This window comes from Suncus etruscus, chromosome 6, assembly GCF_024139225.1.
Source record: "Suncus etruscus isolate mSunEtr1 chromosome 6, mSunEtr1.pri.cur, whole genome shotgun sequence".
NCBI classification, from domain to species: domain Eukaryota; kingdom Metazoa; phylum Chordata; class Mammalia; order Eulipotyphla; family Soricidae; genus Suncus; species Suncus etruscus.
Genome location: NC_064853.1, coordinates 51,057,861 through 51,084,895, shown reverse-complemented (window position 1 = coordinate 51,084,895; position 27,035 = coordinate 51,057,861). Strand labels below are relative to the sequence as shown.

Genomic DNA, 27,035 nt, shown 5'->3' with positions numbered 1-27,035 from the left:
GAGCAGGACTCCTTGGAACAAGATTGTTTCTTGAAAAGAAGAGAGGGTGGAGACTTAGCCAGCCATGACCTATTATAAAAGGACCTGGTGGCAGGAATGGACGGATGCCAATACCTATATGAAACCTCTTGCCAGCATGGTAGGTGGCCCCTGCCTGGCCGCACCATCCACACCAGGCATCCCAGGATGAGAGGTGAGGCATCTGAGGGCCCGTGGAGCCTGGAGGGGCAGGGGCTGCACTGATGAGCCCTCCTCCCCCTTGCAGAGGGCCACTCCCCAGCACTACAATAGGCTAGAGGAGCAAGTGCTCATCAATCGCCATGACATCATGAGACAGAAGGTAAGGACAAGCCAAGGGCTGTAGCCATCCTCACCCCACAGTGACCTTTTGCCCCAGACCCAGCAGGTCCTCAGAAATACCCCCTCTGATCGGAGAAATAGCATGGAGGTAATGCATTTGCCTTGCATGCAGAAGGTCGGTAGTTCGAATCCCGGCATCCCATATGGTCCCCCAAGCCTGCCAGGAGAGATTTCTGAGCATAGAGCCAGGAATAGCCCCAGGGCACTGCCGGGTGTGACCATCCCCCCCATAAAAAGAAATACCCCCCTCTGCCTTATAACCAGACCCAGGATGAGCTTTTCTAGCAGTCAACCCCTGGAACCCCCTCATATGTGTTTGTAACTGCCTGGCTGTACCCACTCTGGAACCCTGATGGAGTAGCAGTCATTCACCAGCAGCTACCTGACACAGATTCCCCAGCAGTGACCCACTGTTACCTGGCATGTTGACTGCTATGCTGATGGCCCCATTCCTTGATATCTGCCCAGGTTATTTCTCACCCTCAAAAGTTCCCCCAACTCCTGCTCACTGAGTGCAAATATCCTATAATGACACTGGCCTGAAATAGATCTCCACCCTCTCCTAGGATGCCTGGGACATACAGGAGTTCATCACTCGAATGTATGTCAAGCAACTGCTCCAACACCCAGCTTTCCAGTTGCTGGTGGCCTTTCTGCTGGTGGTCAATGCCATCACTATTGGACTACGTACCAACTCCTTCCTTAGCCAGGTGGGATTCCAGCCTGACCTTTGCCCCCACTATGGCCTGAGACTTGGACAAGGCCTTGCCAGGCTGGGACTCAAGCTCTTCATCTACCTGTCTGCTCTGACAGGCATCTAGAGATTGAAGGGAAGAGCTTGAGGAATGAATTGAGTTTGTAGAGAAAGGCATGAGAAAATAGTGTGAACAGAAGCAGGCAGAAGGGCACTTTGAGGAGAAGGGTATAGATTATTTTTTTCTTGTTTTTTTGGGTCACACCTGGCAGTGCTCAGGGGTTACTCCTGGCTATCTGCTCAGAAATAGCCCCTGGCAGGCACGGGGGACCATATAGGATGCCGGGATTTGAACCAATGACCTTCTGCATGAAAGGCAAACGTCTTACCTTCATGTTATCTCCAGCCCCCAGGATTTTTTTTTTTTTTTTTTTTTTTGGTTTTTGGGCCACACCCTGCGGTGCTCAGGGGTTACTCCTGGCTATCTGCTCAGAAATAGCTCCTGGCAGGCTCGGGGGACCATATGGGACACCGGGATTCGAACCAACCACCTTTGGTCCTGGATCAGCTGCTTGCAAGGCAAAGGCCGCTGTGTTATCTCTCCAGGCCCAGGATATTTTTTTTTAATTGGAGATTATACCTGGCAGTACTCAAAGCTTCTCATTCTATTCAGGGATCACTCCTGGCACATGTGGGACCAGGGATGAAACTCAGGTCAGCCTCATTCAAGGCTACCTGCTGTGCTATCTCCTTAGTCCCAGGCATGCTGTTTGCATACACAGAGAGACTCACTGGGTTACAGGCACAGTGTTCACTACAGTGTTCCAAAAATGAACCACACAGACTCAGTTTGGTGTCAGACTTAGTAAGCATAGCATGACAGGTGTTTGATGTCACACATACATAGTACATGGAAATTCAAAGACTTTGAACCTAGTCTGGGGATCAGAGAAGGCTTCTTTGAGAGCAGAAAGTAAAATATGAGTGGTTGACCAGCTTGAGAAAGGTCAGGAAGAGTATTGAAGGAAAGAAACAGCAATTAGCAAGACTGTGTGTCCTACTAACTTTGGTCTCATCCTGATATTTTAAAATTTTTTGTTTGTTTTTGGGTCACACCTGGGTATTCTCAGGACTTACTCCTGGCTCTGAACTCAGGATCACTCCTGGTAGGGCTCGGGGGGACCATAAGTGGTGCCAGGGATTGAACCCAGGTTGGTCTTGTAAAAGGCAAATGCCCTACCTGCTGTATTATTTCTCTGGCCCAATGTTGGCATGGCATGTGTTTTAACAAAAATTCTGAGGATGAAAAGCAGCAGGAGGGGCCAGAGAGATAGCACAGTTGTAGGGTGTTTGCCTTGCATGCGGTCGAATGAAGGTTCGAATCCCAGCATCCCACATGGTTCCCCGAACCTGCCAGGAGCAATTTCTGAGTGCAGAACCAGGATTAACTCCTGAGCGCCACTGCCATGTATGCCCCAAAAACCAAAAGAAAAGCAGCAGGAATAAGGGTGTTCCCTTCCCCAGTCATGTCCATTGACCTCTCTGATCCTCTTTTTCTCTGTCTTCCATGTAGAAACACTATGAGTTGTTCTCTATCATAGATGACATTGTGCTGACAATCCTTATCTGTGAGGTTATTCTCAACTTGTTAAATGGCTTCTGGATTTACTGGAAGGTAAGAGCCTGGGCCCTCCTAATTTTCATCCCTGTTCTCCATAGGGACTGCACCCATTTAGCCCCACCCTAACCCTTATTCAGAGGATACTAGGCCCTCTGGACATTGGGAGCCCACTTCAAGCACAAAATCATTTATTGGGTCTGGAATTAATTCCGTGGTAAAGTACCTGTCTTGCAGACTAGTGGTAATGAGTTCATCTTAACATTGCCCCACTGCCCCACATGCCAAGTACACTGGGCCCTGCCATTCAGAATCCCTGGCACTGCAATAAAATGTGCGCAAGCACCACTGCTAAAATTTGCAAACCATGACAAGCACTGCAGCTAAATATATGACTCCTACACACTGCAACAACAGCAATGGGAAGGAAAGGAGATGCAGGAAGAATTTTCCTTTTGATGATACAAGTTCAACCTGTATAGAAAGGCACACAGAACTCTTGCTTCTACTACTTTCCCTTCCCACTCCTACCTCTCAGTGATCTCTTTATTATATTATATTATATTTATATTATTTTATATATCTCTTTATAGTATATTGTGCATGTCACCATGCACAAACATGTATATGTTTTTAGTCTTTCCTAATGTAGTAGTGGCATCCTGGGAACACTAGTTTGCTCACTTAATGAGTCCTGGCAACCTTTCTGTCTTGATTCCCTTCTCCTTTCTCTTTGTAGCCTTCAAATAAATGTGCTGTCATTTTTTTTTTAATCAGAGACCACTTGTTAGACAATTTGATTGTTTTTAATCTTGTGCCAATGTCACTTCTTACTTGTACAAGAGAATCTCTTAGGTTAGCCAGCTAGAAGAGAGCACTGGCCAGAGGGAACACTATTGTTTGTTCACTGTGCAAGTGGCCTCTCTTTTGTAGTTTTACTTGAACTTTTCATATCTTTCCTTCTCCCACCTCTACTCATATTTTTTGGGGGGCCTGTGTCACACCCAGCAGTGCTCAGGGTCTACTCCTGGCCCTGTATACAGGGGTTCCTCCTGGCGGTGCTCTGGAAACTGTATGTGGTGCCAGGGATCGAAATGGGGTCAGCTGCATGCAAGGCAAGTGTCCTAACCCCTGTACTATCTTTCTGGCCCCATTCTCACTTGTATATGATTGTCTCTTATTGGACAAAGGGCTGGCAAGATTTGCCTATGCCTCTGGAACTATCTATTTATTTTTTAAACTTTTGGTGGTGCCAGGGAGTAATCCTAGGACATACAACGGAAGTGTTTACTGCTGAACTTCAGCCCTGGCCCCTTCCTTGATAAACTACAGTGTGCAACATATAAAGGCTAGAACATTCCAACATTCTCAGATCACCATGCTGTAGGGCAGGCCTCTGTTTAGCAGTATGCCAACCAGGGTGGACACTCAGCTTGGGTGCCAGTTGTGTGTATCAGAATGGCCACTGCCCCATGCATGGAACAGTAAGTACACTGTCATGCTTGGAGCACAGCAGTGAGTGGCAATGACTCGCCCTGCTTAAAATGAAACACCGAGTCCCCCATCCTTGGGATGTAGGAAGGGCAGACCCAGGATGCACCATGGGCTGGACCTCGTACTGGCCCGCCCCTTCCTCCAGGACGGCTGGCACATCCTCAACTTTATTGTCGTCTTTATCTTACTCCTGGGATTCTTCATTAATGAATTGAATTCCATCTGTATTACCTATACCCTCAGGTGAGTTGGGAACTCTGAAGAAAAGAGGGGCATTGTCAGGACCCTGGGAAAGATGTGGGAGGGGGTTGTAACCAGTTGGGAACCAGTTCTGCCTTTTTGTTCTGGGTAGGGTAGTGAGGAGGAGGGGTATGGGAAGTGCCAAGGGGCTCACCTGAGAAGCTCTGCCGTAGGGTCCTTCGTCTGCTACCTGTTTGCATGGCTGTGAAGCCCCTTGCCCGGATCATCCTCGTCATCCTGCAGTCGGTGCCAGACATGGCCAATATCATAGCTCTCATCCTCTTCTTCATGCTGGTTAGTGCCCTGCCCATATCCAATTGTACCAGTACTTGAAAAAGGTCCCTGATTTGGGGCCGGGCGGTGGCGCTGGAGGTAAGGTGCCTGCCTTGCCTGCACTAGCCTAGGACGGACCGCGGTTCGATCCCCCGGCGTCCCATATGGTCCCCCAAGAAGCCAGGAGCAACTTCTGAGCGCATAGCCAGGAGTAACCCCTGAGCGTCACAGGGTGTGGCCCAAAAAACCAAAAAAAAAAAAAAAAAAAAAAAAAAGTCCCTGATTCACTGGGGGCACAAGGTGAAAAGATCTTCAGGCCACAGTTCCTCTGACTGCCTTGGAGAACTCATTTGCATGATATCTGCATGTCTTGTCTCCTAGACCTTTGGTTAAAGTCAGGTATGGTCTTTGGTCTCTCTGGCAGGTGTTTGCTGTGTTTGGGGTCACTCTCTTTGGTCCATTTCTGCCTCAGCATTTCCAGAACCTACGGATTGCCCTGCATACTCTCTTCATCTGTTTGACCCAGGATGGTTGGGTGGACATCTACGATTCTTTTCAGTGAGTGCCCATGGGGCTTACAGACCTCCAGCACAACTGGAAAAAGGAGGGGCTGGGGTTTTTATGTGACAGAAAACAGACTTGGGAGGGAAAAAGGTTTCCATGGTAGTGAGGTTCCAGGGTCAGGAATGAGATCAGCTAAACATAGAAGGGGTACCTGGTTGCCTTTATTCTATTTTATTTTATTTTATTGCCATTCCAGGGATGGAATCCAGAGCTTTATACATGTGAAACATGTGCTCTAACATTGAACCACATTCTAACCAATACCAGACACTTTTAGTGGGAAAGAGAAAACCCCTGTACTTGGGCCTTCCATACTGTGGTCTACTTGAGGCTTTGTTTCCCTTGAAAGCACATGCTTTCCCACCCAGGCCTGTTCATGGAGATTTCTCCCACCAGCTGGTTCCCTGGGTTCATCTGGTCGGTAGATCTTAAATGGACAGGACTGTGGTTGTACCTGAGATTGCCGAGTAGCCTAAAAGCCCATACTGGTGTCCAACAAACTGCCTCAGAATATTTTATGAATTCTTCGACCCAAGGTCACTTTTGTTATAGATGGCTGCAGCTAGATTCTGTTGTTTTGGGAGCCACATCTGGTAGTACTTTTGTTTATTTTGAGACCACACCTGGTGGTGCTCTGGGGCTGCTCTTGACCATGTTCAGGGATTCCTCGATACAGTCCTGCAGTGCTTAGGGGACCATGTGTGCCAGGAATTTTAACCCAGGCCTCCAATTAGCCCTTGTGGCAACTCTCCAGCCCCTGAGTTCTATTTTTTGCCTCTTTTCTTCCTTCCTTCCTTCCTTCCTTCCTTCCTTCCTTCCTTCCTTCCTTCCTTCCTTCCTTCCTTCCTTCCTTCCTTCCTTCCTTCCTTCCTTCCTTCCTTTCTTTCTTTCTTTCTTTCTTTCTCTCTTTCTTTCTCTCTTCTCTTTCTCTCCCTTCTTTCCTTCCTCCCTTCCTTCCTTCCTTCCTTCCTTCCTTCCTTCCTTCCTTCCTTCCTTCCTTCCTTCCTTCCTTCCTTCCTTCCTTCCTTCCTTCCTTCCTTCCTTCCTTCCTTCCTTCCTTCCTTCCGTTTTGTTTTTGGGTCACACCTGGCAGTGCTTTCTTTCTTTCTCTTCTCTTTCTTTCTCTCTTTTTTTTTCTTTGTTTGTTTGTTTTTGGGCCACACCTGGTGATGTTCAGGGGTTACTCCTGGCTGTCTGCTCAGAAATAGCTCCTGGCAGGCACGGGGGACCACATGGGACACCAGGATTTGAACCAACCACCTTTGGTCCTGGATCGGCTGCTTGCAAGGGAAACGCTGCTGTGCTATCTCTCCAGGCCCTCTTTCTCTTTCTTTTTTATCTTTCTTTTTTTCTTTCTCTTTCTTTTCTTCCTTCTTTTCTTTTCTACCTACTTTTCTTTCTTTCTTTCTTTTTCTTCTTTTTCTTTCTTTCTTTCTTTCTTTCTTTCTTTCTTTCTTTCTTTCTTTCTCTCTTTCTTTCTCTCTTTCTCTCTTTCTCTCTTTCTCTCTTTCTTTCTTTCCTTTCTTTCTTTCTCTCTTTCTTTCCTTTCTTTCTTTCTTTCTTTCTTTCTTTCTTTCTTTCTTTCTTTCTTTCTTTCTTTCTTTCTTTCTTTCTTTCTTTCTTTCTTTCTTTCTTTCTTTCTTTCTTTCTTTCTTTCTTTCTCTTCCTTCCTTCCTTCCTTCTCCTACCTCCCCTCCCTTCCCCTCTCCTCTCCATCTCTCCCCTCCTCACCCCTCCCTTCTCCTCTCCTCCTCTCCCCTGCCTTACCCTCTCTTTTTCTCTCCTTTCCTCTCCTCTCCTTCCCTTTCCTCCCTCCTCCTCCCCTCCCCTCCCTTCTCCTCTCCTCTCCTCTCTTCTCCTCTCCTTTTTCTCTTCCCTTCCCCTCCCCTCTTCCTTTCCTTTCTTTCATCCAACTGTGCTCAGGGCTAATTTTTGACTTTGCTCAAGGATCACTCCTGGTAGAGCTTGGGGACCATATGCAGTACCAGACTCCCAGGTTAGCCTCATGGAAGGCAAGCACCTTTCCTGCTGTACTATCCTGTGCTATCTCTCAAGCCCCTGTTCTTAGTCTCTTTTCCCATTATACCTTGTTCATTTGTTGTTTGGGCTACTCCTGGCAGTGGTCAGTGCTTATTCCTGACTTCATGCTCAGGGATCACCTTCTGGTGGAGGACCATATGTGGTGCTGAAGATTGAATGTGGGTCAGCTGCATGTCAGACAAATGCCCTTGGGACCAGAGTGATAGTACACTGGGAAGGGAGTTTGCCTTGCACACTTCCACCCTGGGTTCTACCCCTCGTATTCTATATGGTCTTCTGAGCATCCAGGAGTAATTTCTGAGTGCAGAGGCAGGAGTAACCCCTGAGTACCACTGGGTGTGACCCCCCACCCCAAAAAAGGCAAATGCCTTTACCTGCTGTAAAATGTCAACTCTTTTTTGTGCCTTAGTTTTCTCTCTGTCAAATGAGAATTACAATGCAGTATTAACTATATATGGATTGCTGTGAAAACCACATAGAAGCCCTATATAAATCATCTAGCACAGAGATTGGCATATATACAGATAAATATACATATATAAATATATGTATATATATAGAGAGAGAGAGCAAGTTGGGAAAATGCTCTGTGGGAGATTTACAATATGGAATTAACAGTGATAGGCATTTTTACCCTATATATTTCTTTTTTTTATATTGAGCTTGAATTATTACTTATAATAAGAAAACAATGAATTGAATTTAGCCTACCAATTAAACTTGATTGATACTGCTGATATATAGAATCCCCACCTTGTAGGCTGGCTTAAGTCCTGTTTAAAGTCTGGCAATTCAATAGATGCTCAGTAAAAGAAAGTATAGAGGGGAAGATATTTGCCTTGCACATGGTTCAATCCCCAGCACCCCATATGATCCCTTGAGCACCACCATGAGTGATTCCTGAGTGCAGAGCCTGGAATAATCTCTGAGCATCATTGTGTTGCTCCAAAACAAACAAAGAAACAAAAAACACAAAGTAGTTGCTGAGAAAATTCAAAGTAATCATTCCATCTGCACAACAGAAGCAAAAATTTTTTTGGGGCCGGGCGGTGGCGCTAGAAGTAAGGTGCCTGCCTTGCCTGCGCTAGCCTAGGACAGACCGCGGTTCGATCCCCCAGCGTCCCATATGGTCCCCCAATCCAGGAGCAACTTCTGAGCGCATAGCCAGGAGTAACCCCTGAGTGTCACCGGGTGTGGCCCAAAAACCAAAAAAAAAAAAAAAATTTTTTTTTTTTGGTTTTTCGGGCCATACCCTTTTGATGCTCAGGGGTTACTCCTGGCTATGCACTCAGAAATTGCCCCTGGCTTGGGGGGACCATATGGGGCGCCGGGAGATCAAACCGTGGTCCTTTCCTTGGCTAGCGCTTGCAAGGCAGACACCTTACCTCTAGGGCCACCTTGCCGGCCCCATAAGCAAAATTACAAAACTTCCCAGTTGATCTTAGAATAGTGTCAACATTTCATAGATGAGAAAATTGAGGTCTCAAGGGCCAGAGAGTTAATAGGGTCTCTGCCTGCCATCTTCAGGATGAACACGAGGGAGTATATAATGGAGATTGGTGGTGCTATCTATTTTGCCATCTTCATTATCATTGGTGGCTTTATTGGCATCAACCTGTTGATTGTTGTGGTGATCACCAATCTGGAGCATATGATGAAGGAAGGAGAGCATGAGCAGCAGCAGCAAATCATCTTCACTGAGGTGAGAAGATGGGGAAGTTGGGTGGGAGAAGGGAGAGTTCTGAGTTGAGTGTGCATGTAGGTTTGTCAGCTTATGCTCACATATTCAAAAGGTCTGACACCTGTGGGTGGTGTCCCTCACCAAAAGACTTTTGAGGGGTATGACTTTTCTAGATGTCACAGCTAGGTATTTTAGGGCATTTCACAAAGTCTTGATTTCTTCTGTTAAAATGGGAAATGTTAATCTTTAATCTCATGGGATTTATTATGGGAGTTATGAGAGTGGATGGCACTTGACATACTAACACAATTACATATAAACTCTGGTATGATTCTTGCAGGGGTAGAAGTTCTCAAAGGATGGGATGGGGGGAGAGGACTATTTCCCAAACTAGGCTGTGGGCTACAACCTGAATGTAGATAAAGCTTTACAAGTTTACTGAAATGGACTGATGGAGTGAGGAGGGAATAGAGACTGGATTCAGGGACTAAGTTCTTAAAGGGGCTGAGAATTTCCCAAGAAGTGAGAGAGGAGCTTGGACAAAGTAAGAAGGCTAAGGTGGGTTGGAGCTGGAAGGATGTTAGAACCCAGGTGTGCAGAGACTTTTCTCAAAGCCAAGCAGGAAATCTGGGGGAGGTGTGAATCTGAGCCTTTATTTTCTCTCCCCATTGCCCTCCCCAGGGAGGTAACATAGAAGAGGATGAAAATGAGGAGCTGCAGCTGGTGCACTGTGATTTTGTACGCTCAGAGCAATCAAACAACCCTCAGACCCCACTCAAGAAAAGTGCCCTGCCTAATCTCTCGGAAGACCAGTGCGACAACTTTTGCTTGGTGCTGGAAGCAATCCAGGAAAACTTGAGGCAGTACAAGGAGATTCGCAATAAGCTCAACAAGTAGGGGGATTCTGACCCGTTTTATAATGAGCTCCCTAGAACCCAAAGAGGTTACATGACTTACCCAGGGAGGGTCCCTAGAGGCTTCAGCAGCTGTAATCTAAGTTGCCTGTTCCTCCTATAGCTCTCCTGTGCATATAGTTCTCTCAGAGCAGAAGGCAAGAGGAGGGTGGGCATTTAGGAAAAGTGGGAGAACAGTCTTCTTCTCTTCCTCCCCTCTCCACCCCCAATGTTTGGAACACCCTCTCCCTCTGCCCCCAGTATAGTGGAAGAAGTACGCTCCATCCGCTTCAACCAGGAGCAGGAGGAAGAGATGCTTCGTAGGCATTTGCCAGTGAGATTGTCGATGGAAAGCGGGTCGTTGTATGACATGACACAGCAGCAAGACTTGATCACTGCGCTCGTCAACATAGAAAAGGTGCGCTTCCCTCTTCTGCCCAATAAACATTCACATTCTTTGCCCTGCATAGCTCTGCCCCTGCCCCTTCCCCAAGGTCTACTCATTAGTTCAGATTTCCCTCTAGTAAGATCTGGTCCCCCTAGATTCCCATCTACCCTAGAGATACCTGCCAATCTGCCTAGGTCCTGCCCTTCCTGCTCCAGCAATTCCTCCCTCTCTCAGCTCTCTCTGCTTAAAGTCAATGCCAGCTTCTATGCCTTGAAACCGAGCCATTCCAAAAGTTGCTTGAACAAACACAGTTCATGACTAGTGGCAGATACTGGGAATTTGGGTCTGGCTAGGAAGCATAAGAATATCTTCCTGGGACCAGAGAGATAACATGGAGGTAAGGCATTTGCCTTTCATGCAGAAGGACAGCGGTTCAAATCCTGGCATCTCATATGGTCTTCCGTACCTGCCAGGGGTGATTTCTGAGCATAGAGCCAGGAGTAACCCCTGAGTGTTGCCGGGTGTGACCCAAAAACCAAAACCAAAAAAAAAAAAAAAAAAAACATCCTTCTGGGGTTGGAAAGATGGCTCAAAAGGCTGGAGTGCAGGCTTTACAGGTGGGAACCCCAATATTTAAATTCTGGCACTGCTTGATCCTCTGAATACCATACCATGTTGTCTGAGCCTCCAAATAAGAGTAATCAAGAATAGAGGATGGAGCTTCAAGAGAGTAACACCAGCTAGGGTGTTTGTATTTCTTTCTTCACTTCCCACACCAACTGACAAGTGTAAAATAGTTTCAAACCTGGTGAATATTTACAACCTGAACTCTCAAATTTTGAAGGGGTATTAGGAAGACTTGGGGTAGACCTCTAAAACATTTCCCTAAGAGGGAGTCAAGTGATAATATAGTAGATAGGGTGTTTGCCCTGCTTGTGACCAACCCAGGATTGATCCCCTGCAACCACATACTGCATATGTTCCCCAAGTCCCACTAGGAGTAATCTCTGAGCACCACCAGCCCCTCCTCCTAAAAAATCCCTATTGGGGTTGGATCTATAGCACAGTGGCAGGGCAAATATTTGCCTTTAGGCAATTGACCTGGGATAGACTAGGGTTCAATCCCCAGCATCCCATATGGTCCCCTGAGCCTGCCAGGAGTTATTTCTGAGTGCAAAGCTGGGAGTAACCCCTGAGCACCTCCGTGTGTAGCCCATAAACAAACAAATGAACAAAATCCCTGAGAGGCCTGCATGGCAGCTGTTGAAGCTGGTGGAGAGTAGAATCAGGAAGAATTGATAATGATGGTGAAAGGGATTAACAAGGCCTCTTGATTTGCAGGTTCAAGAATCTGCAACAAATATGCTCCTTAAAAACAAGTTCAACCCCTGAGATGGAAAGACAGAGCCAAAGGGTCTGCAAGCACACATTCAGCACTGCTGCTCCCTGCGTCCTTAGCATGACTTGCTATAGCCTGGCCTGAGGAGAGGCCTGGGTGGCATCTATGGGGCTTGTGCCTTTGAATGTCAGGCCCAGAGAAGCCAGGATGAAGAAGGATACTGGATGAGAGCAGAAGCTCTTGCAGCAAGGATGACAGCAGAAAGAGAGTGCTGGCCAAGGAAGCCAGGATTTGTCCCAGGATGGGTACCCCTGACCCTCTGCTCTATCTCAGAGTTAGATGGGACCTAAATGGGCTCAAGCACCAAAAATAAAAAGGTGAGGCCAGTGAAGCCATGCACCTACATATTAATAATAAAGTGTTTTGTTTTTCAGTCAGCTGTGTGAATGGTGACTATCTAATCCCTGGGGTAAACTTGTCCTTGGACCCACCTCTGATGTTCAGTGAATAAGCAAAATCTTGTCCCTCAAACGCCTCTTCATGTAGTGTGAAGATTACTGTCTGCACTCCAGAATCATCCAATATAATGGGAGAGAACATTTATGACTTAATGTAGAAAATTTATGACTTAGTGTAAAAATATTGAACCCCTAGGGTACTAAATTTTGAGGGATGCATGTCTGATCCTCATAATGGGAAAACCCATTATGAGGATCAGACATAAGGATCAGTCTCATCATGAGGAGACTACACAATTCTTTCTGGCTGAAGATGAATGAGAATGCTCTTGGTTAGTCTGATGGAGGTCACCAAGTCATGGAGACACAAGCAGCTCCATCCTGGAAAAGTGAAGAATAACTGGTAGAATTCCTGGAGGAAAGAAGTTTTGAAGCTTGCTGGAAGATGACTGTGGAAGTTTATGGGTCTGATGAATGAAATCTGTTGGGGAACTCAGGACCTGTGAGGCCTCTTTAGGCCTTTCACACTAGAGATTGTCAAGGGCCATTGGAGGTTCCTGAGCCAAGCACAAAGCAAAGATAGTCATAGGATAAAGGAAGAGGTGAGGATAGCTTTGGATTCTCATTGGTGGAAAAGTCTCTGGGTCTAATTTTCCTTATCTGTGCAATGGGAAGAGAGTAAGATTGATCTCCAGCTCTGAAGTCAAATAAGTTGGGACACTGATGAGATCAGTCATGGTTTCTTGGAATTGGGAGGAAGAAAGATAGAAGTTCTACTCAGCTATTTGACAAATACTGAGCCTTGAGGGCCTCGGGGAGATCCACCAATTGGAATGAGAGTCCCCAAAGGTCCATTGATTGCAGTTGATGGGAAACTTTCCACCTCTCCCATAAGCATAAATTCCAGTCCTGAAAATCCCCCTGGGAATAGGTGTGGGACCATGAGGGCTGAGTGTTATACTCATAAGATAGAAGGTTTTTTTTTTACCAGAGTGCCTAGCTGTCATAGCCACTGTATTCCTGTTTGAGCCAGGATTCCTTGTACCTGTGAGAACCATCTGCAAGGTCATGGCTTTGTGGCTTTTGCTATTGCTTCTGCTATTTCCTGAAGATATAACTTTCAATCTGTCTGGTGAGTACACACATATTCCTTATTTATATATTTTTGGAAGCTGCCAGAGATCCTTTTCTAGCTAGCCAGAAGAGGAGGAAAATGAGATAGTGTTTACAGAATGAGCTTATAATGTCATGACCTTTACCATCCCTGAGCTTTTTGAAGGCCTTGGAAATCCCATGAGGTTGAGTTGACCTCCAAGGGGCTTCTGGATCTGTTAATCCATCCTCTTCAAGATGCCCTCTTCTCTGTCCTCTCCCTTTGTCTGTCTCTCTCTTACTGAAATTTTCCCAAATGGACCAGACCAATAGCTTAGAACTTCTATAGGCTATTTCTCTCCCAAACTGACCCAGAACAGAAGTTCCAGGGACTTGGAACTCTCCCCTTTCTACCCAGAAAAGGGACTACTCTCCACCTCAGTGTCTCACTGAACATGAGTGAGGAGCATAGACCCAAGTTCTGAGATCTTGGAACAAAATTGGGAGATATTGGGAAATGGCATGTCTTCTTATCCTATAAATTCATGACTTTTGCCAGAGACAGAGCATCCTTTGCAAAGCACCCAGAAAGGGGTTACTAATGTCAATGAGAAAAGCAAAAGGGAATGATCATTACTAACAGTAGGTTCTGTTTAATGAGCTATACACTCAGTGCTTCATAGACATCAAACTTTAATTCTTGTGACATCAATGAAGCAGATATCAGAGATAAGATGGATTCAGACAGCTGTGATAAAGAAAATATCACAATAGGGGCTAAAAAGAGGGCAATTTTCTTGCATGTGACTGATTCAGATTCAATCCCCCAGCACCCCAGATGGTCTCCCAAGTACTAGTTGTGATCTCTGAGCAGAGCTAGGAGTAAGCCCTGAGTACCACTGAGTACTCTTCAAAATAATTTTGTTTAGGGGCTGGAAAACTGTAAAGTGGTTATTTAGGGCACATACCTAGCAAGAGCCTGACCCGGATTTGCTCCTGACATCATCCTGAGCATTGCTTTATGTGGCCCTGAACCCCCTCAGCACCTCTGAGGGCTGGGTGTGCCCTGATATACCTAGCTCTTTAGGGCCAAACTACTATCACATCCTTAAGCTCTGGTGCTGATCCAATGTCCCAGTTGGCCAAGAATCACTGGTGGGATCCCCTGACCCCAAAGGCTAAAAATCACTGTGGGATTCCCAAACCTCTTGAATACTACTTGAAGCCCCCATTTGTTTTAACCTGAGCTTTTGTTGCAAATGCATGCATAATTACTAAAGTTTTGAGGGCTCCTCTGAATTAACCTAAGTACCTTACTGTGTGAAGGGAGGGTCCTGGAGGAACCAAGAGTGTCACAAGAATGTCAGTGATAAGTCTAGATCTGTGGCCCCTGACTTTTCTGTGCATCCTAGCCAGCTCTCATCCTTAATTGTGACCCCTTAGCTGTGAGCAAGGTAAAAGGAAAAGGTGTAGAAGGACCTGGGGTGGGGGCAAGACTGGAGACAATAGTGAGTGTTTCTTCAAAGATAGATTGTGGGGGCTGGAGAGATGGCACAGCGATAGGGCATTTGCCTTAGACGCTGAAGGACGGTGGTTCGAATCCCGGCATCCCATATGGTCCCTAAAGCCTGCCAGGAGCGATTTCTGAGCATAGAACCAGGAGGAACCCCTGAGCACTGCCGGGTATGACCCCCAAAAAAAGATAGATTGTGGGAAGAATGAGTCCATTACCTGGGCTGGATCACATCTAGTATTCTGAATTAATCCCTTCCCAGCTGACAAGAATGCAATGACAAGGCAACAAGTAGTGACCTTGTTTCTGCCCATTGCCCAGGAGAATGAGAAAGGTTCCCAAAGGGTGATTCTCAGCATAGCTGAATCAGGCTCACTGAAGAGTGGACTGGCTCAGTCATAAGAATAAAGCTTTTTTTGGAGGGGCAGCGCAAAGTGGTAGGGAAGACACTGAACTCTGGGATCTGATGGATCAGATGGTGTGTCCCCAATATTTCAACTTTGTGACCTTGAATAGAGGTCTTTACTGGTTTGAGTCTGTTTTGTTTTGTTTTGTTTTGTTTTTAATATCTCAGTTCTTGTAAAAGATTCAATGTATTGGACCAGTACCTTAACTCGAACAAGGTAAAAGCAAACCGTATCCAAACTATTCCAACTGCAATGATATTAAATGATTTGCAATAAATAAGATGTTGTATGAAAAAGCTATTTCTCAAGACTGGGAAGATAATATTGGGGTTAAATCTTTTTTTTTTTTTTTTTTTTTGGTTTTTGGGCCACATCCGTTTGACGCTCAGGGGTTACTCCTGGCTATGTGCTTAGAAATCGCCCCTGGCTTGGGGGGACCATATGGGACGCCGGGGGATCGAACCGAGGTCCGTTCCTTGGTAGCGCTTACAAGGCAGACACCTTATCTCCAGCGCCACCTTCCCGGCCCCGGGGTTAAATCTTTTAATTTTTTTCTCCTCTGGTGTGGTGGGAGTGCTCAGGGCATCCTCCTGACTCTGCTCAAAGATCACTTTTGGCAGGGCTCAGATGTTCATATGCAGTTCCAGGGATGAAGCCCTGATTGGCTGCATGAAAATCACCTTGCCTGCTGTAATGTCTCTACCTAGGCCATCTATGTTTTATCTTGGGAATTGTATCTGATACCCAGCACACCAGCACACCAGGTGTGGTTCAATCCCTCCCTCCCAGCCAGAAAAAATTACAACTCTTTAGGGACTAGAGAACTAGTTCAAAAAGGATGAAATATATACCTTGGATGTGAAAACCCCAGGGATCCAATTCACAAGACAACCCCCTTCCCCAATACCTCTGAATATGGCCTGTACTACTTCATCCCTGCCAGGTACTGAAGAGTATCACTAGGGCACTACTCCCACTCAAATATGTATTTAATGTTAGGATTATATGCATACAGTAGGGAACTCACATCAAAAAAGTCATTTGGGGGCCTGAGTGATAGCACAACAGGTAGGGCATTTGCCTAGCTCATGGTCAACCCAGATTTGATTTCTGGCATCCCATATGGTCCCCTGAGCCTGCCAGGAGTGATTTCTATGTGTGGAGACAAAAATAACCCCTGAACATTGCCAGGTGTGGCCCAAAAATAACAACAACAAGAACAACAAAAAGTCATCCAGGGCAAAAAAAAAAAAAAAAGTCATCCAGTCATCCAGGGCACCATAAAGAGAGCTCAATGGACTGAGGCTACTTTATGTGCAGAAAGCCCAGGTTCAATCCCCAGCACCATATGTCCACTCCTCACCAGCATGGCCAGGAATAACCCCAAGAACTTTCAAGTGTCACCCAAGAATAAAATAACAATTTAAAAAGACATTAAGGAGCTGGTAAGGGCTAAAGCACTTGATTAGCATGCAGCCAACCCAGATCCAATTCCCAGAATTCCAAATCGTCTCCTGAGCACCTCCAAGAGTGATTCCTGAGCACAGAACCAGAAATAAGTTATGAGCACAGCTGGATGTAGCACAAAATCTAAAAAAGACTTTTAAAATAAAAAATGTAAAAAAAACATCAAGATACCAAAGACCAAAAAAATAAATAAATAAAGATACCAAAGACCAAAGAAGATAAATTAGCTCTCCTAGAATGAGATGAGGGGACAGAGAATTTTAAAAAGGCAGCCTATTAATCTAATACACTGAACCATACTATTAGGAATATGGTTCAGAAATAGAATATTAGACTCTATTGGTATAAAGCTTTGAACTCCAGAACCAAAAATAAGTAGGGGGGTAGGAGTGGAATTGGATCATACTTGATGTCCATACTTGAAGTGCCTGGGACCATTTATAGTGTGGGTAATTGAACTGTGGTTGGCTGCATGCAAGGCTAGTACTTTTATCCCTGTACTTTCTAGTCCAAGGCACCATAAATAAATAAAATTCCTGTCCCTGGCTTGCTTCAACTAAGATAGCTTGGCACAGTGTGAAAATATGAACTGTTGCAAGTCAGCCCCTGAAGAGGTTGACTGATGGAGGGATGAAGGATGAGGTCTTTCCCCTCCAGCTCAGAGCACGCATCTGCTACCCTGTTCAGCCAACGGTTCTGAGGTGAAACGGCAGGTAAACAGCTCGAAGACAGTCAGGCTTGTGGAAATTTTAGCTTTATTTGGTGGACAAGACTGAAGTCCAAAGACTCAGCATAAGTTCCAGCCAAAAGCCTCTTGCCTTCCACAGACTCTTGTTTTTATCCCCCAGAATCAGGTACCACCCAATGGTGGGATCAGATACCACCCAATGGTGGAAGCAGAATCAGGTACCACCCTAAGGTGGGGGCAGAATGCCAAAACCCTAGGGTAGGCACAATCACCGATCAGGATAGGGTCAGTAACATAATAACCCCCTAAAATATTTACATACACAACAATTCCCCCGTTTGTTTTTAGTAAACAAACAATATTGTCTACAATTATTAAAGGAAAAACTAGTCAATAATAAAAGAGGGCTGTTTGCATAAGTGCATCACAGGAAAATGTAAAGAAAAATTTCTAACCTAAACACAGGGTGCCCCTCCCTTAATATAAGTGAATGATAATAAGCTTTTGCAATCCTGGCTCCGCCTTTAGGCAAAGGCAGGTAATATTTCCATAGCAACAACGTAATAAAGTGAAAATTAACATACTAGCCTTTTTCAAAAATACAACATTTCTGCAAAATATACCATACACCTGTAACTTAAATTTTTTTCACTGCTTTCTACCAAGCACTATTCTGGAACTTCTTTTTGTTCCTATATCTTTAAACTATTTTTGGGAACTTTTTGTTCCTATTAACCTTCCCTACACACAAGCACAAAAGCATAAATACAGAACATACATTTTGAAAACAGATTAATACATTAAAATCACAGTAAAACATTTTGCAATTGAAAATATTAACTATGGAAAACAATAAAACACATTTAAATTGGCAAGAACCTGACTTAATCAAGAGCTACACCTGAATCAAAGTTAAATGCGGCAGTTTTTAAATTAGATTGTTCATTTGGGCTTTACTGTTATTTCTCCCCTTTTTTAACTAATTTTTTACACCACTAACTAAAACTTATCCCATCACCAACTATGTATAAAATATGTGGCTACCCACTTAATCCATTCACCTAAAAACCATTAGTCCAGACGCTGATCTTCTTTCACGCTGATGTCTCCACGTGGCTTTCTTCAATGGGGTTTCAACTGGGTTAACTTGAGCCATTTCATGCTCCTGATCTGGAGGGCGCATTCCAGGCTCGCTGCAAAAAGCCGCTTCCATGCCACTGTTTCCACGTAACTTTACCAGAGCAGAGCTGAGCTGAGCGGAGCTGAGCCAGGCCTCACGTGTTGCCATTTTTGGCCTATCCATAGCTTTTTGCGGCTTATCTGCCACAGGACAGATTTTCTGTTGCTGATCGCAGCAGCTTTTTTCCCAGAAATTACTTTGGAAGCTGGCTCCACTGCCACAGATGCTGCAACGCAACTTGTCCGCAGCTTTTTTCGTAGGGCGCATCTGGATGTTAAGAGTTCAAAGTGGGGGCCGGGCGGTGGCGCTAGAGGTAAGGTGCCTGTCTTGCCTGCGCTAGCCTAGGACGGACCGCGGTTCGATCCCCCGGCGTCCCATATGGTCCCCCAAGCCAGGAGCGACTTCTGAGCGCATAGCCAGGAGTAACCCCTGAGCGTCACCGGGTGTGACCCAAAAACCAAAAAAAAAAAAAAAAAAAAAAGAGTTCAAAGTGGTTTAAACTAAAAGTCCAGTCCGAAATTCAAAGTTGAAATCCAAATTCAAGCTGTAAGTCGGATTCAGTAAATCAGTCCATTCTAAATACAGTCTTTTTTCTTGTCTGTTTCCAATCTAGGCTTTCCATCAGTCTCTGAGGAGGCCAAGGGTTTTTTTTCTTGTAACAAAGTCTCAGTCCTGGGCCTGGGCCTGGGTCTGGGATAGGGGTGATACAAGCTTCCACCTCCCATGTTTCAGTTGCTCTTCTGCCCCCGGAAGGGGTGTCAGCCATATTTGAAAATGGTTTCACGTGGTAGCCCAAAATTTTGGGCTGACTGCAATTGAAAAGAGCCAACATCAAACTCAAAAGCAGGAATCTCACCATGATTGCTGTTCTCTTGGGTCCAGAGTTCAGATCCATGTTCAGGGCGCCATTATGTTGCAAGTCAGCCCTTGAGCTTCTTCAGAGAGAGAATTCTTTAAAGTAAAAGAAAAAGATTTTACACACTCATAGTCGGTATGTGAGTAACTCCAGAATGGAATTCAGCCTTCTATGGTTTAGCTACAGTGGCTATGCTAGATGAGATTATGCTTCTGGGTGGGCCTCCCCGTTTCTTCAAGGTGTAATCTGATATACCTTAGTAATAGCTGCTTTTAATGTCTTCTTCTGAGTCTCATATATTGGGGGTGATCTGCACAGCTGAACAACAAAGCCACTGGCTACATTTTTGGGAAGTTAATTATATAGGGTTCCCCTACCTCCAATTTTCAAATCTAACTCAAATTATTCTCAAAACCCTATAGAATGCTAGGGATTAAATTTAGGGTCAATGGGGCTGAAGAGGTAGTACAGTTGGTAGGGTTCTTGTCTTGCACAGACCATACAGGTCTAGCAACTGCTGGATTTGATCCCTGGCAACTCATATAATACCCTGAGTCCACCAGGAGTGACCCCTAAATTCAGAGCTAGGCATAAGCCCTGAGAACCACCAGGTGTGGCCCCAAAACATGAATAATAAACTAGAGAATGACCTCTTGTAAGGCAAATGCCTTAACCTGTGTACTCTCTGTCCCCTCTAGATTTTATATTTTTCCAAGCTACTTTAGCTGAGATAAAAAGACTTTGAACTCCTTCAGCTATAATCCTTCATTCTCTGAGCTTTTATCAGGACCTTTGAACATGCTAGTGAATTGTCTCCTGAAAGACTATATCTTTTAAATTTTGGCTGGGTCCTGAGTCTGAAACTGGTGGCTCCTCTTTAGATTATATATTGTCTCCCAAAATATTTTATGACTTCCTGAAAATAAAACTGCCCTAAATTCACATATGACTGCTTACTTTATTAATATTAATTTTTATTGAATCTCATATGTACATCTAAAAGTTCTGGATGGGTGGAGAGATAGATAAATTGATTTCTGTTTGTTTTATAGGCATTATGACAAACTGGGCATCTGAGTCAGAATTAGCAGTCTCTACAAACAACTCTGAACCTAAAGGTACTAAGCTATGTTCAACCTCAACAACTATGTGCAAAAATAGGAGAAACAAGCTCTCTGTAGTTTCCCTTCAGATTCCACCTGCAACTATGAAGATAACATTTGAATCCCTGAAGCAAACAACACCTACTTCTCCTCTAACTTTACCTGGAACCAATAGCTCTGCTGGGTCAGATGATCAGACCACTTCAAGATATGAGATTCTGGAGAAGACATTAGAAACTGCTATTTTAGAGTTGTCAGATTCCACCTTGAAGAATCGAGGAGAACCATCTAGAAGCATAGTCTCATCTGACATGGCTAGAACCACAGAACAAAGTTTGAGAGCTCCAGCATTAGCCCGAGTAACATCAAGATCCATAGCCAATGGATGGAAATCATCAGAGTCCACTGACTTTCAGACATCAGCCATGACCACAGTTCCAACAGCATTAAACACATTGGGAAATGGCTTTATCTCATCAGGACCCATGAAGACCACCATCTCTGAGAAATCAACCACAGGGATAGTCCCAAGACTGAACAAAAGTACCAATGAGACAGTATCTCTACCTATGAAAGCAAGTGCATTAACCCATGATGTTTTAGAAACCTACCCCACCCCAGGGACAGCAGCTCTTGGAACACCTATGTCTGGGGTACAGGAAGGAGAAACTACAGCCCCAACAACAGCCATTATAGTCTCTGAAATATCTCACAGTCCAGCCACACACACGTCTTTCCACCCAGTGGAATCAACCCTCAGTCCAGATGTTCATTTAACAGCCTCCAGTTCCTCAGAGACAATGACACCTTCTACCATGACTGGGGCTAGTAAAACTTCCCCTAAAAACATCCAGAACAGTAGCTCTGAAGTAGGAGGAGCTTGTGCTCTGGATGAATTCCCAGCCACCGGAGGTATTTGCATGTGTATTCAGCACTACTATGCTCATGTAGGTAAGTCTGAGGAACTCATGTCAGCTCAGCAAAAAAAGAGTAGAGGGAGTTAGAATGGACAATTGTGCAAAGGCCCAGACAAACTTATGTCTAAAGAGTAGAAAGCCAGTAAAGTTGTCCAGATTTAAGTGTCTAAAGAGTTCTTGTGGATAGGGGCAATTCTAGTGAGAGCACTGGTAGCTGGTAGTCAGGGAAAGTCTACTCCTGGTTCATAGACAGTTATTCTCTCTGGTGGAAGTGATAAGGGAGCTCTCAGAGGTCTCTTTTATAAGGTCACCATTTATAAGGACATCATCCTCACCTTCCTAAAGTCTCCACCTCAGGCAGGGGACATGGCTCAGTAGTAGAATGTGAGACTCTGACTTTAATCCCTGGAACAGTTTTTTAAAATGGAGGGTGATGTAAATAACTCAAAGGACTAGAGTACATGCTTTGCGTGTAAGAGCCCCAGGTTCAGTTTACAATACTACATGGTCCCCTGAGCACTACCAGAAATAGCCCTTACGCATAAGTAAGGGCACATCTAAAAAAAAAGGATTGGAGAGGACACATAAATTCAATCTATAATAGAAGTAGAACAGACAATCTGTCAGCCCCAACCCCCAAGATTCAAGCTACTTGTCAGAGATTATACCTTCCTGAGAAAAGGGGCTGATGATATAACAAAGGTAAACATGAGCCCCAAGAGAGGTCTTCTAGAGCTTGGTAGAGGAACTGAGTCAGAAGTAGCATATATTCTAGGCAGATCTTTCACAAACCACCCTCAAAGGCATAATTTACTCTCATGTTTGGACTTCTCTCTGGCCTCTCAAAATATCCAAGTCTTATTAAAAAAAAGTATTTCTGTAGGGTTGGAGAGATAGTACTGTGGGTAAGGCGCTTTGCCTTGCACTTGGTTGAGCTGAGTTTGATCCCTGGCATCCTTTAAGGTTCCTTGAGCAGTGCCAGGAGTGATTCCTAAACAAGGAGCCAGGGGTAACCCCTGAGCACCACCAGATGTGGCCCAACCCCTAAAACATTTATTTATCATTCTATTGGTATAGCTGAATAGTCCAATATTGTACTGAAGCATCAGTTATATTTAAAACTAGACCACGTTAACCTTAGGGGCCAGTATTTTCCAAAATATTTTGGAGGTCATACTTGGCAGTGCTTGCGGGCTACTCCTGGCTCAGTGTTCAAGGGTTGTTCCTGGCAGTGCTCAGGAGACCATAACCTACTGATATAACACCCAGGTCTTCTGCATGCAAAGTATGTCTTGCAGCTTGTTCAGTTTTTCCCAAGTCTCCCAAAATGTTTTTGCTTGTTTGGTTTTGGTTTGGGGGCCACACCTAGTGGTGCTGAGGGCTTACTCCTAGCACTGTGCTCAGAGATGACTGCTGGCTGAGCTCAGGGGACCATAAATAGTACCAACAGACTGAACCCAGGTTTGAATAACCTTACCTTCTGTGCTTCCCAAATTCTTTGGATTCTCAAAATATATTTTATAGGACACCATTGCTATACGATTTCAGTAGAAACACTTTTTTGGTTTTTGTTGTTTTTTATGTTTTTGTTTTGTTTTGTTTCTGTTTCTGTTTTGTTTTCTTTGCTTTTGGGCCACATCCAGAAATGCTCAGGGGTTACTTCTGACTCTGCACTCAGGAATCACTCCTGGCAGGCTTGGGGTACCATATGGGATGCCAGGAATCAAACCCAGTTTGACCATGTGCAAGTTAAACACCTTCTTCTGATTGTGCTATCATTCTGCCCCCCAAAATCACTTTTTTTGCTTGTTTTGTTTTTGGGGCCACACCTATTTGATGCTCAGGGATTACTCCTGGCTATGTGTTCAGAAATTACTCCTGGCTTGTGGAGACCATATGGGATGCCCGGAAATTGAACCAAGGTTCATCCTAGGCTAGCACTTGCAAGGCAGATGCCTTATCTCTAGCACCACCACTCCGGCTCCCAAAAATCACTTTTAATCAAAGTAGAATTTCACTAAAATTGTGAGTTTAGCTGTCAAATAAATTTGTTTTTGTTTTTGTTTTTTTGTTTTTTTGCCACACCCAGCAGTGCTCAGGGGTTACTCCAAGCTATCTGCTCAGAAATAGCTCCTGGCAGGCACAGGGGACCGTATGGGACGCCGGGATCCGAACCAACCACCTTAGGTCCTGCATCGGTTGCTTGCAAGGCAAACACTGCTGTGCTATCTCTCCAACCCCTGTCAAATAAATTTGTAAATGCTATATTAAACAAAACTATTTCTTGTTGGGGCTTGAGAGATAGCATGGAGGCAAGGCATTTGCCTTGCAATCAGAAGGTCGGTGGTTCGAATCCTGGCATCCCATATGGTCCCCTGAGCCTGCCAGGAGCGATTTCTGAGCATAGAGTTAGGAGTAACTCATGAGCGCTGCTGGGTGTGACCCAAAAACCAAAAAAACAAAAACAAAAACAAACTATTTCTTGTCTACAGAGCTTTTAATTTTCCACTGTTAAATTAAAGGGGCTAGAGTATAATACTGAGGACAGGACACTTTCTTTGCACAAGTTTGACCCTGATTTTCCCCATATGGTTTGTGAGCACCACTAGGCATTATCTGGGCGTGGCCCTCAAACAAACAAAAAGTCAATTAAATACATTTCTATTGTGACTCTGGAGATAGAACTCAGTAAGGCAAGTACTCTATTACTGAGCTAAATTCTCAGTCCCCAAAGTTAAAAATCTTGGGGATGGTGAGGTGGCGCTAGAGGTAAGGTGTCTGCCTTGCAAGCCTTAGCCAAGCAAGGACCGCGGTTCAATCCCCATATGGTCCCCCCAAGCCAGGGGCAATTTCTAAGCGCTTAGCCAGGAGTAACCCCTAGCATCAAATGGGTTAGTCCTGGCTCTCTGCTCAGAAATCGCTCCTGGCAGGTGCCCATTCTAACACTTGCTTTCCTATAGAATTGTCCAAGGCGTTGGTGACCCTTCACTGCAAGCCACAGACAATAGAGGTGCTTCTGAGGACCTGCTTCCTGATGACTCATCAGTGGATCCTAAGGAATGATGCCTTCTCAGGATGCTCCAGTATCAGCAAGATTGAAGAGGGCCACCGTGTTCAAGGCTTCATGATGGATAAGAAAGAGGGTTCTTGTGGACTCCAGCTCTCTGTAGGTCTCTCCAGCTGGGAGTGACCACCAGCTAGGGATGAAGGGAAGGTGGCAGGGTTGGTATACTGGATATTGGTGACTCCATCAGATTAAGGAATTCTCCATAATGGAAGCAAGTCTCAGCTTTTAGACAATTTTAACATTTCATATGGTCCCCTGAGCACTACTAGGATTGATTCCTGAGCACAGAGCCAGGAATAAACCCCTGACTATTGCTGGGTGTGGCCCCAAACCTAAACAAACAAATAAATAAATAAACAAATAAAGGTAGCAGCATCGTATTGAGTAGTTAGGAGCACACACCAACTCTTTCCTCACTAGCTGTGAAACTCAGAATATACTTCCTCTTGAATCTGAGCTTTAGATTTCTCATCAGTAAAATGGAAACCTCCTGAGACTTTTATAAAAATTGAGTGAGATAAAGCATATAAAATTTTTTTAAATTTATTTTTGAGTCACATCCAGTGGTGCTCAGAGCTTGTCCTGGCTCTTTTACTCAGGGATCCCATGTGGTACTGATCCCAGATAGGCCGGCAAGTTAAGGGCCCTGAAGCTGTATTATCTCTTTAACTCAATAGTTTTAAATGAGGTGATTTACTTTATTGCAGTGTCTACTGCTTCTCTAGTTCAGCCACCTAGAGATTTATGGGGCCATTGCCTAGGTTATGGACTAGTCAGCAGTTTCAGTGGAATAGCAAAGTCTTTGGCTACGGCCCTAGAACTCAATTTGTGTTTGGTTTCTCAACAAACTGCTTTATTTAGCAACAAAATGCAGTAATTTTACTTTTTCAAAAGTCCTATAAAAACAATAAAATACAAAAAGGTATTTGAATCTTGGATTAGGAATCAATATTTAGTATTACATTTTTTAAAATTTGTCACACCATGGTTTACAACAGATATATCACTTTTTAATTTTTATTTACTTAATGGCTTGGGGCTTGTGCCTGGCAGTGCTCAGGGCTACTCTTGGCTCTGCACTCAGGAACTACTCCTGGCTGCCTTTGAGGACCATATATGGTGTCAGGGATCAAGCCTGGGTCAGCTGCATTTGCAAAGCAAGCAGCTTGCTACCCACTGTACTATTGCTCTGGCCCATACTTAGCACTTTTTTTTTTTTTTTTTTTTTTTTGGTTTTGGTTTTTGGGTCATACCCGGCAGTGCTCAGAGGTTATTCCTGGCTCCATGCTCAGAAATCGCTCCTGGCAGGTCCAAGGGACCATATGGGATGCCAGGATTCGAGCCAATGACCTTCTGCATAAAAGGCAAACGCCTTACCTTCATGCTATCTCTCCAGTCCCTATACTTAGCACTTTTTAAGACGAGTATTTTAGCTTTTTGTCCCAAGGGATTCTAAAATGCACACTGAAATATGAGAACAATTGGCACAGAGATTAAGGCATGAACTTTGGAGTCAGAGATGTTGAATTCTGACTGCTACTTTTTTAGACAAGTTCAACTTTTTTTTTTTTTTGGTTTTTGGGCCACACCCGTTTGACGTTCAGGAGTTACTCCTGGCTATGCGCTCAGAAATCGCCCCTGGCTTGGGGGAACCATATGGGACGCCGGGGATCGAACCACAGTCCGTCCTAGCGCTTGCAAGGCAGACACCTTCCCTCTAGCGTCACCTTCCGGGCCCCAAAGTTCAACTTCTTAAGCCTGTTTGTTTTTCTGTAAATTGGGACTAATATCAGAACCCTTCTCAGAGAGTTGTGGTCAGGACACAGAGCCTGGCAAAACAGCACATAGTAAGTGAAATTTAGTCACACTTTCATTTAAATAAGCAATTTGGGGTTTGAAGTGATAACTCAAAGAGCTGGAGCACATTCTTTGCATGCAGTGTACCTCAGTTCAGTCCCCAGCTCTTACATAGTTTCCTAGGTACTATTAAGAGAAACATCACTCTCCCCAGAATTGAGAACAGCAGAGTATCACTGGAAGTAGCCCCCAATCCAACCAACCAACCAACCAACTAATCAGCCAGCCAGCCAACCAACTAACTAAACAATCAGCCAGCCAGCCAACCAACTAACCAACCAATCAACCAACCAACTAACCAATCAGCCTGCCAATCAGCCAACCAACTAACCAATCAATCAACCAACCAACGAAACAATAAATAAGCCACTTGGGTCAGAGAGATGACTCAAAATGCTAGAGCATATGCTTTGCGTGCTTTGCATGTGGGTTCCCTGAGCACCACAGAATACCATGCCACCCCCAATTAAATAATTTGTAGCTAATGAGGTGGAAGGTCCTCCTGGGGATATGACAGTAACAGTTGTTTCTCTTTTTCCTAGACCAACAACAGCCATGCTCTTTACTCTCTGGAGGTTGAGCTCTTTCAAATTCTCCCTGATTTTACCCACACTGACTCCAGGATGCTGAAAGTCAGCTGTGTATACCCTCTGATGGTGAATGTCAGCCAGATACAGCCCTTCCCAGTGGTCTCTTTCCCGTGAGTTGTGGTCTGCCTGCTGCCTCTTAGGCTGGGCTCTGCGGAGATGCCTGAGTTTTCAAACATCACCTCTAATCTGGGCAGGAGTCACGCCCTCAGATTGGGGTTCAAATCATTGGTGGAAGGAAAAAGAGACTTATTTGAAA

At 44.8% G+C, this 27,035-nt stretch overlaps 1 protein-coding gene across 1 annotated transcript; it reads left to right on the top strand.

Moving 5' to 3' along the window:
* Positions 1-64: 64 nt before the first annotated feature.
* CATSPER4 (cation channel sperm associated 4) lies at positions 65-11,637 on the top strand. The gene is made up of 11 exons (XM_049775548.1): positions 65-139; positions 266-340; positions 927-1,070; positions 2,628-2,729; positions 4,312-4,409; positions 4,580-4,700; positions 5,104-5,237; positions 8,811-8,985; positions 9,646-9,857; positions 10,119-10,275; positions 11,587-11,637. Exons 1-11 carry the CDS (start codon positions 65-67, stop codon positions 11,635-11,637), a joined length of 1,344 nt encoding a protein of 447 aa, XP_049631505.1.
* Positions 11,638-27,035: the final 15,398 nt, after the last annotated feature.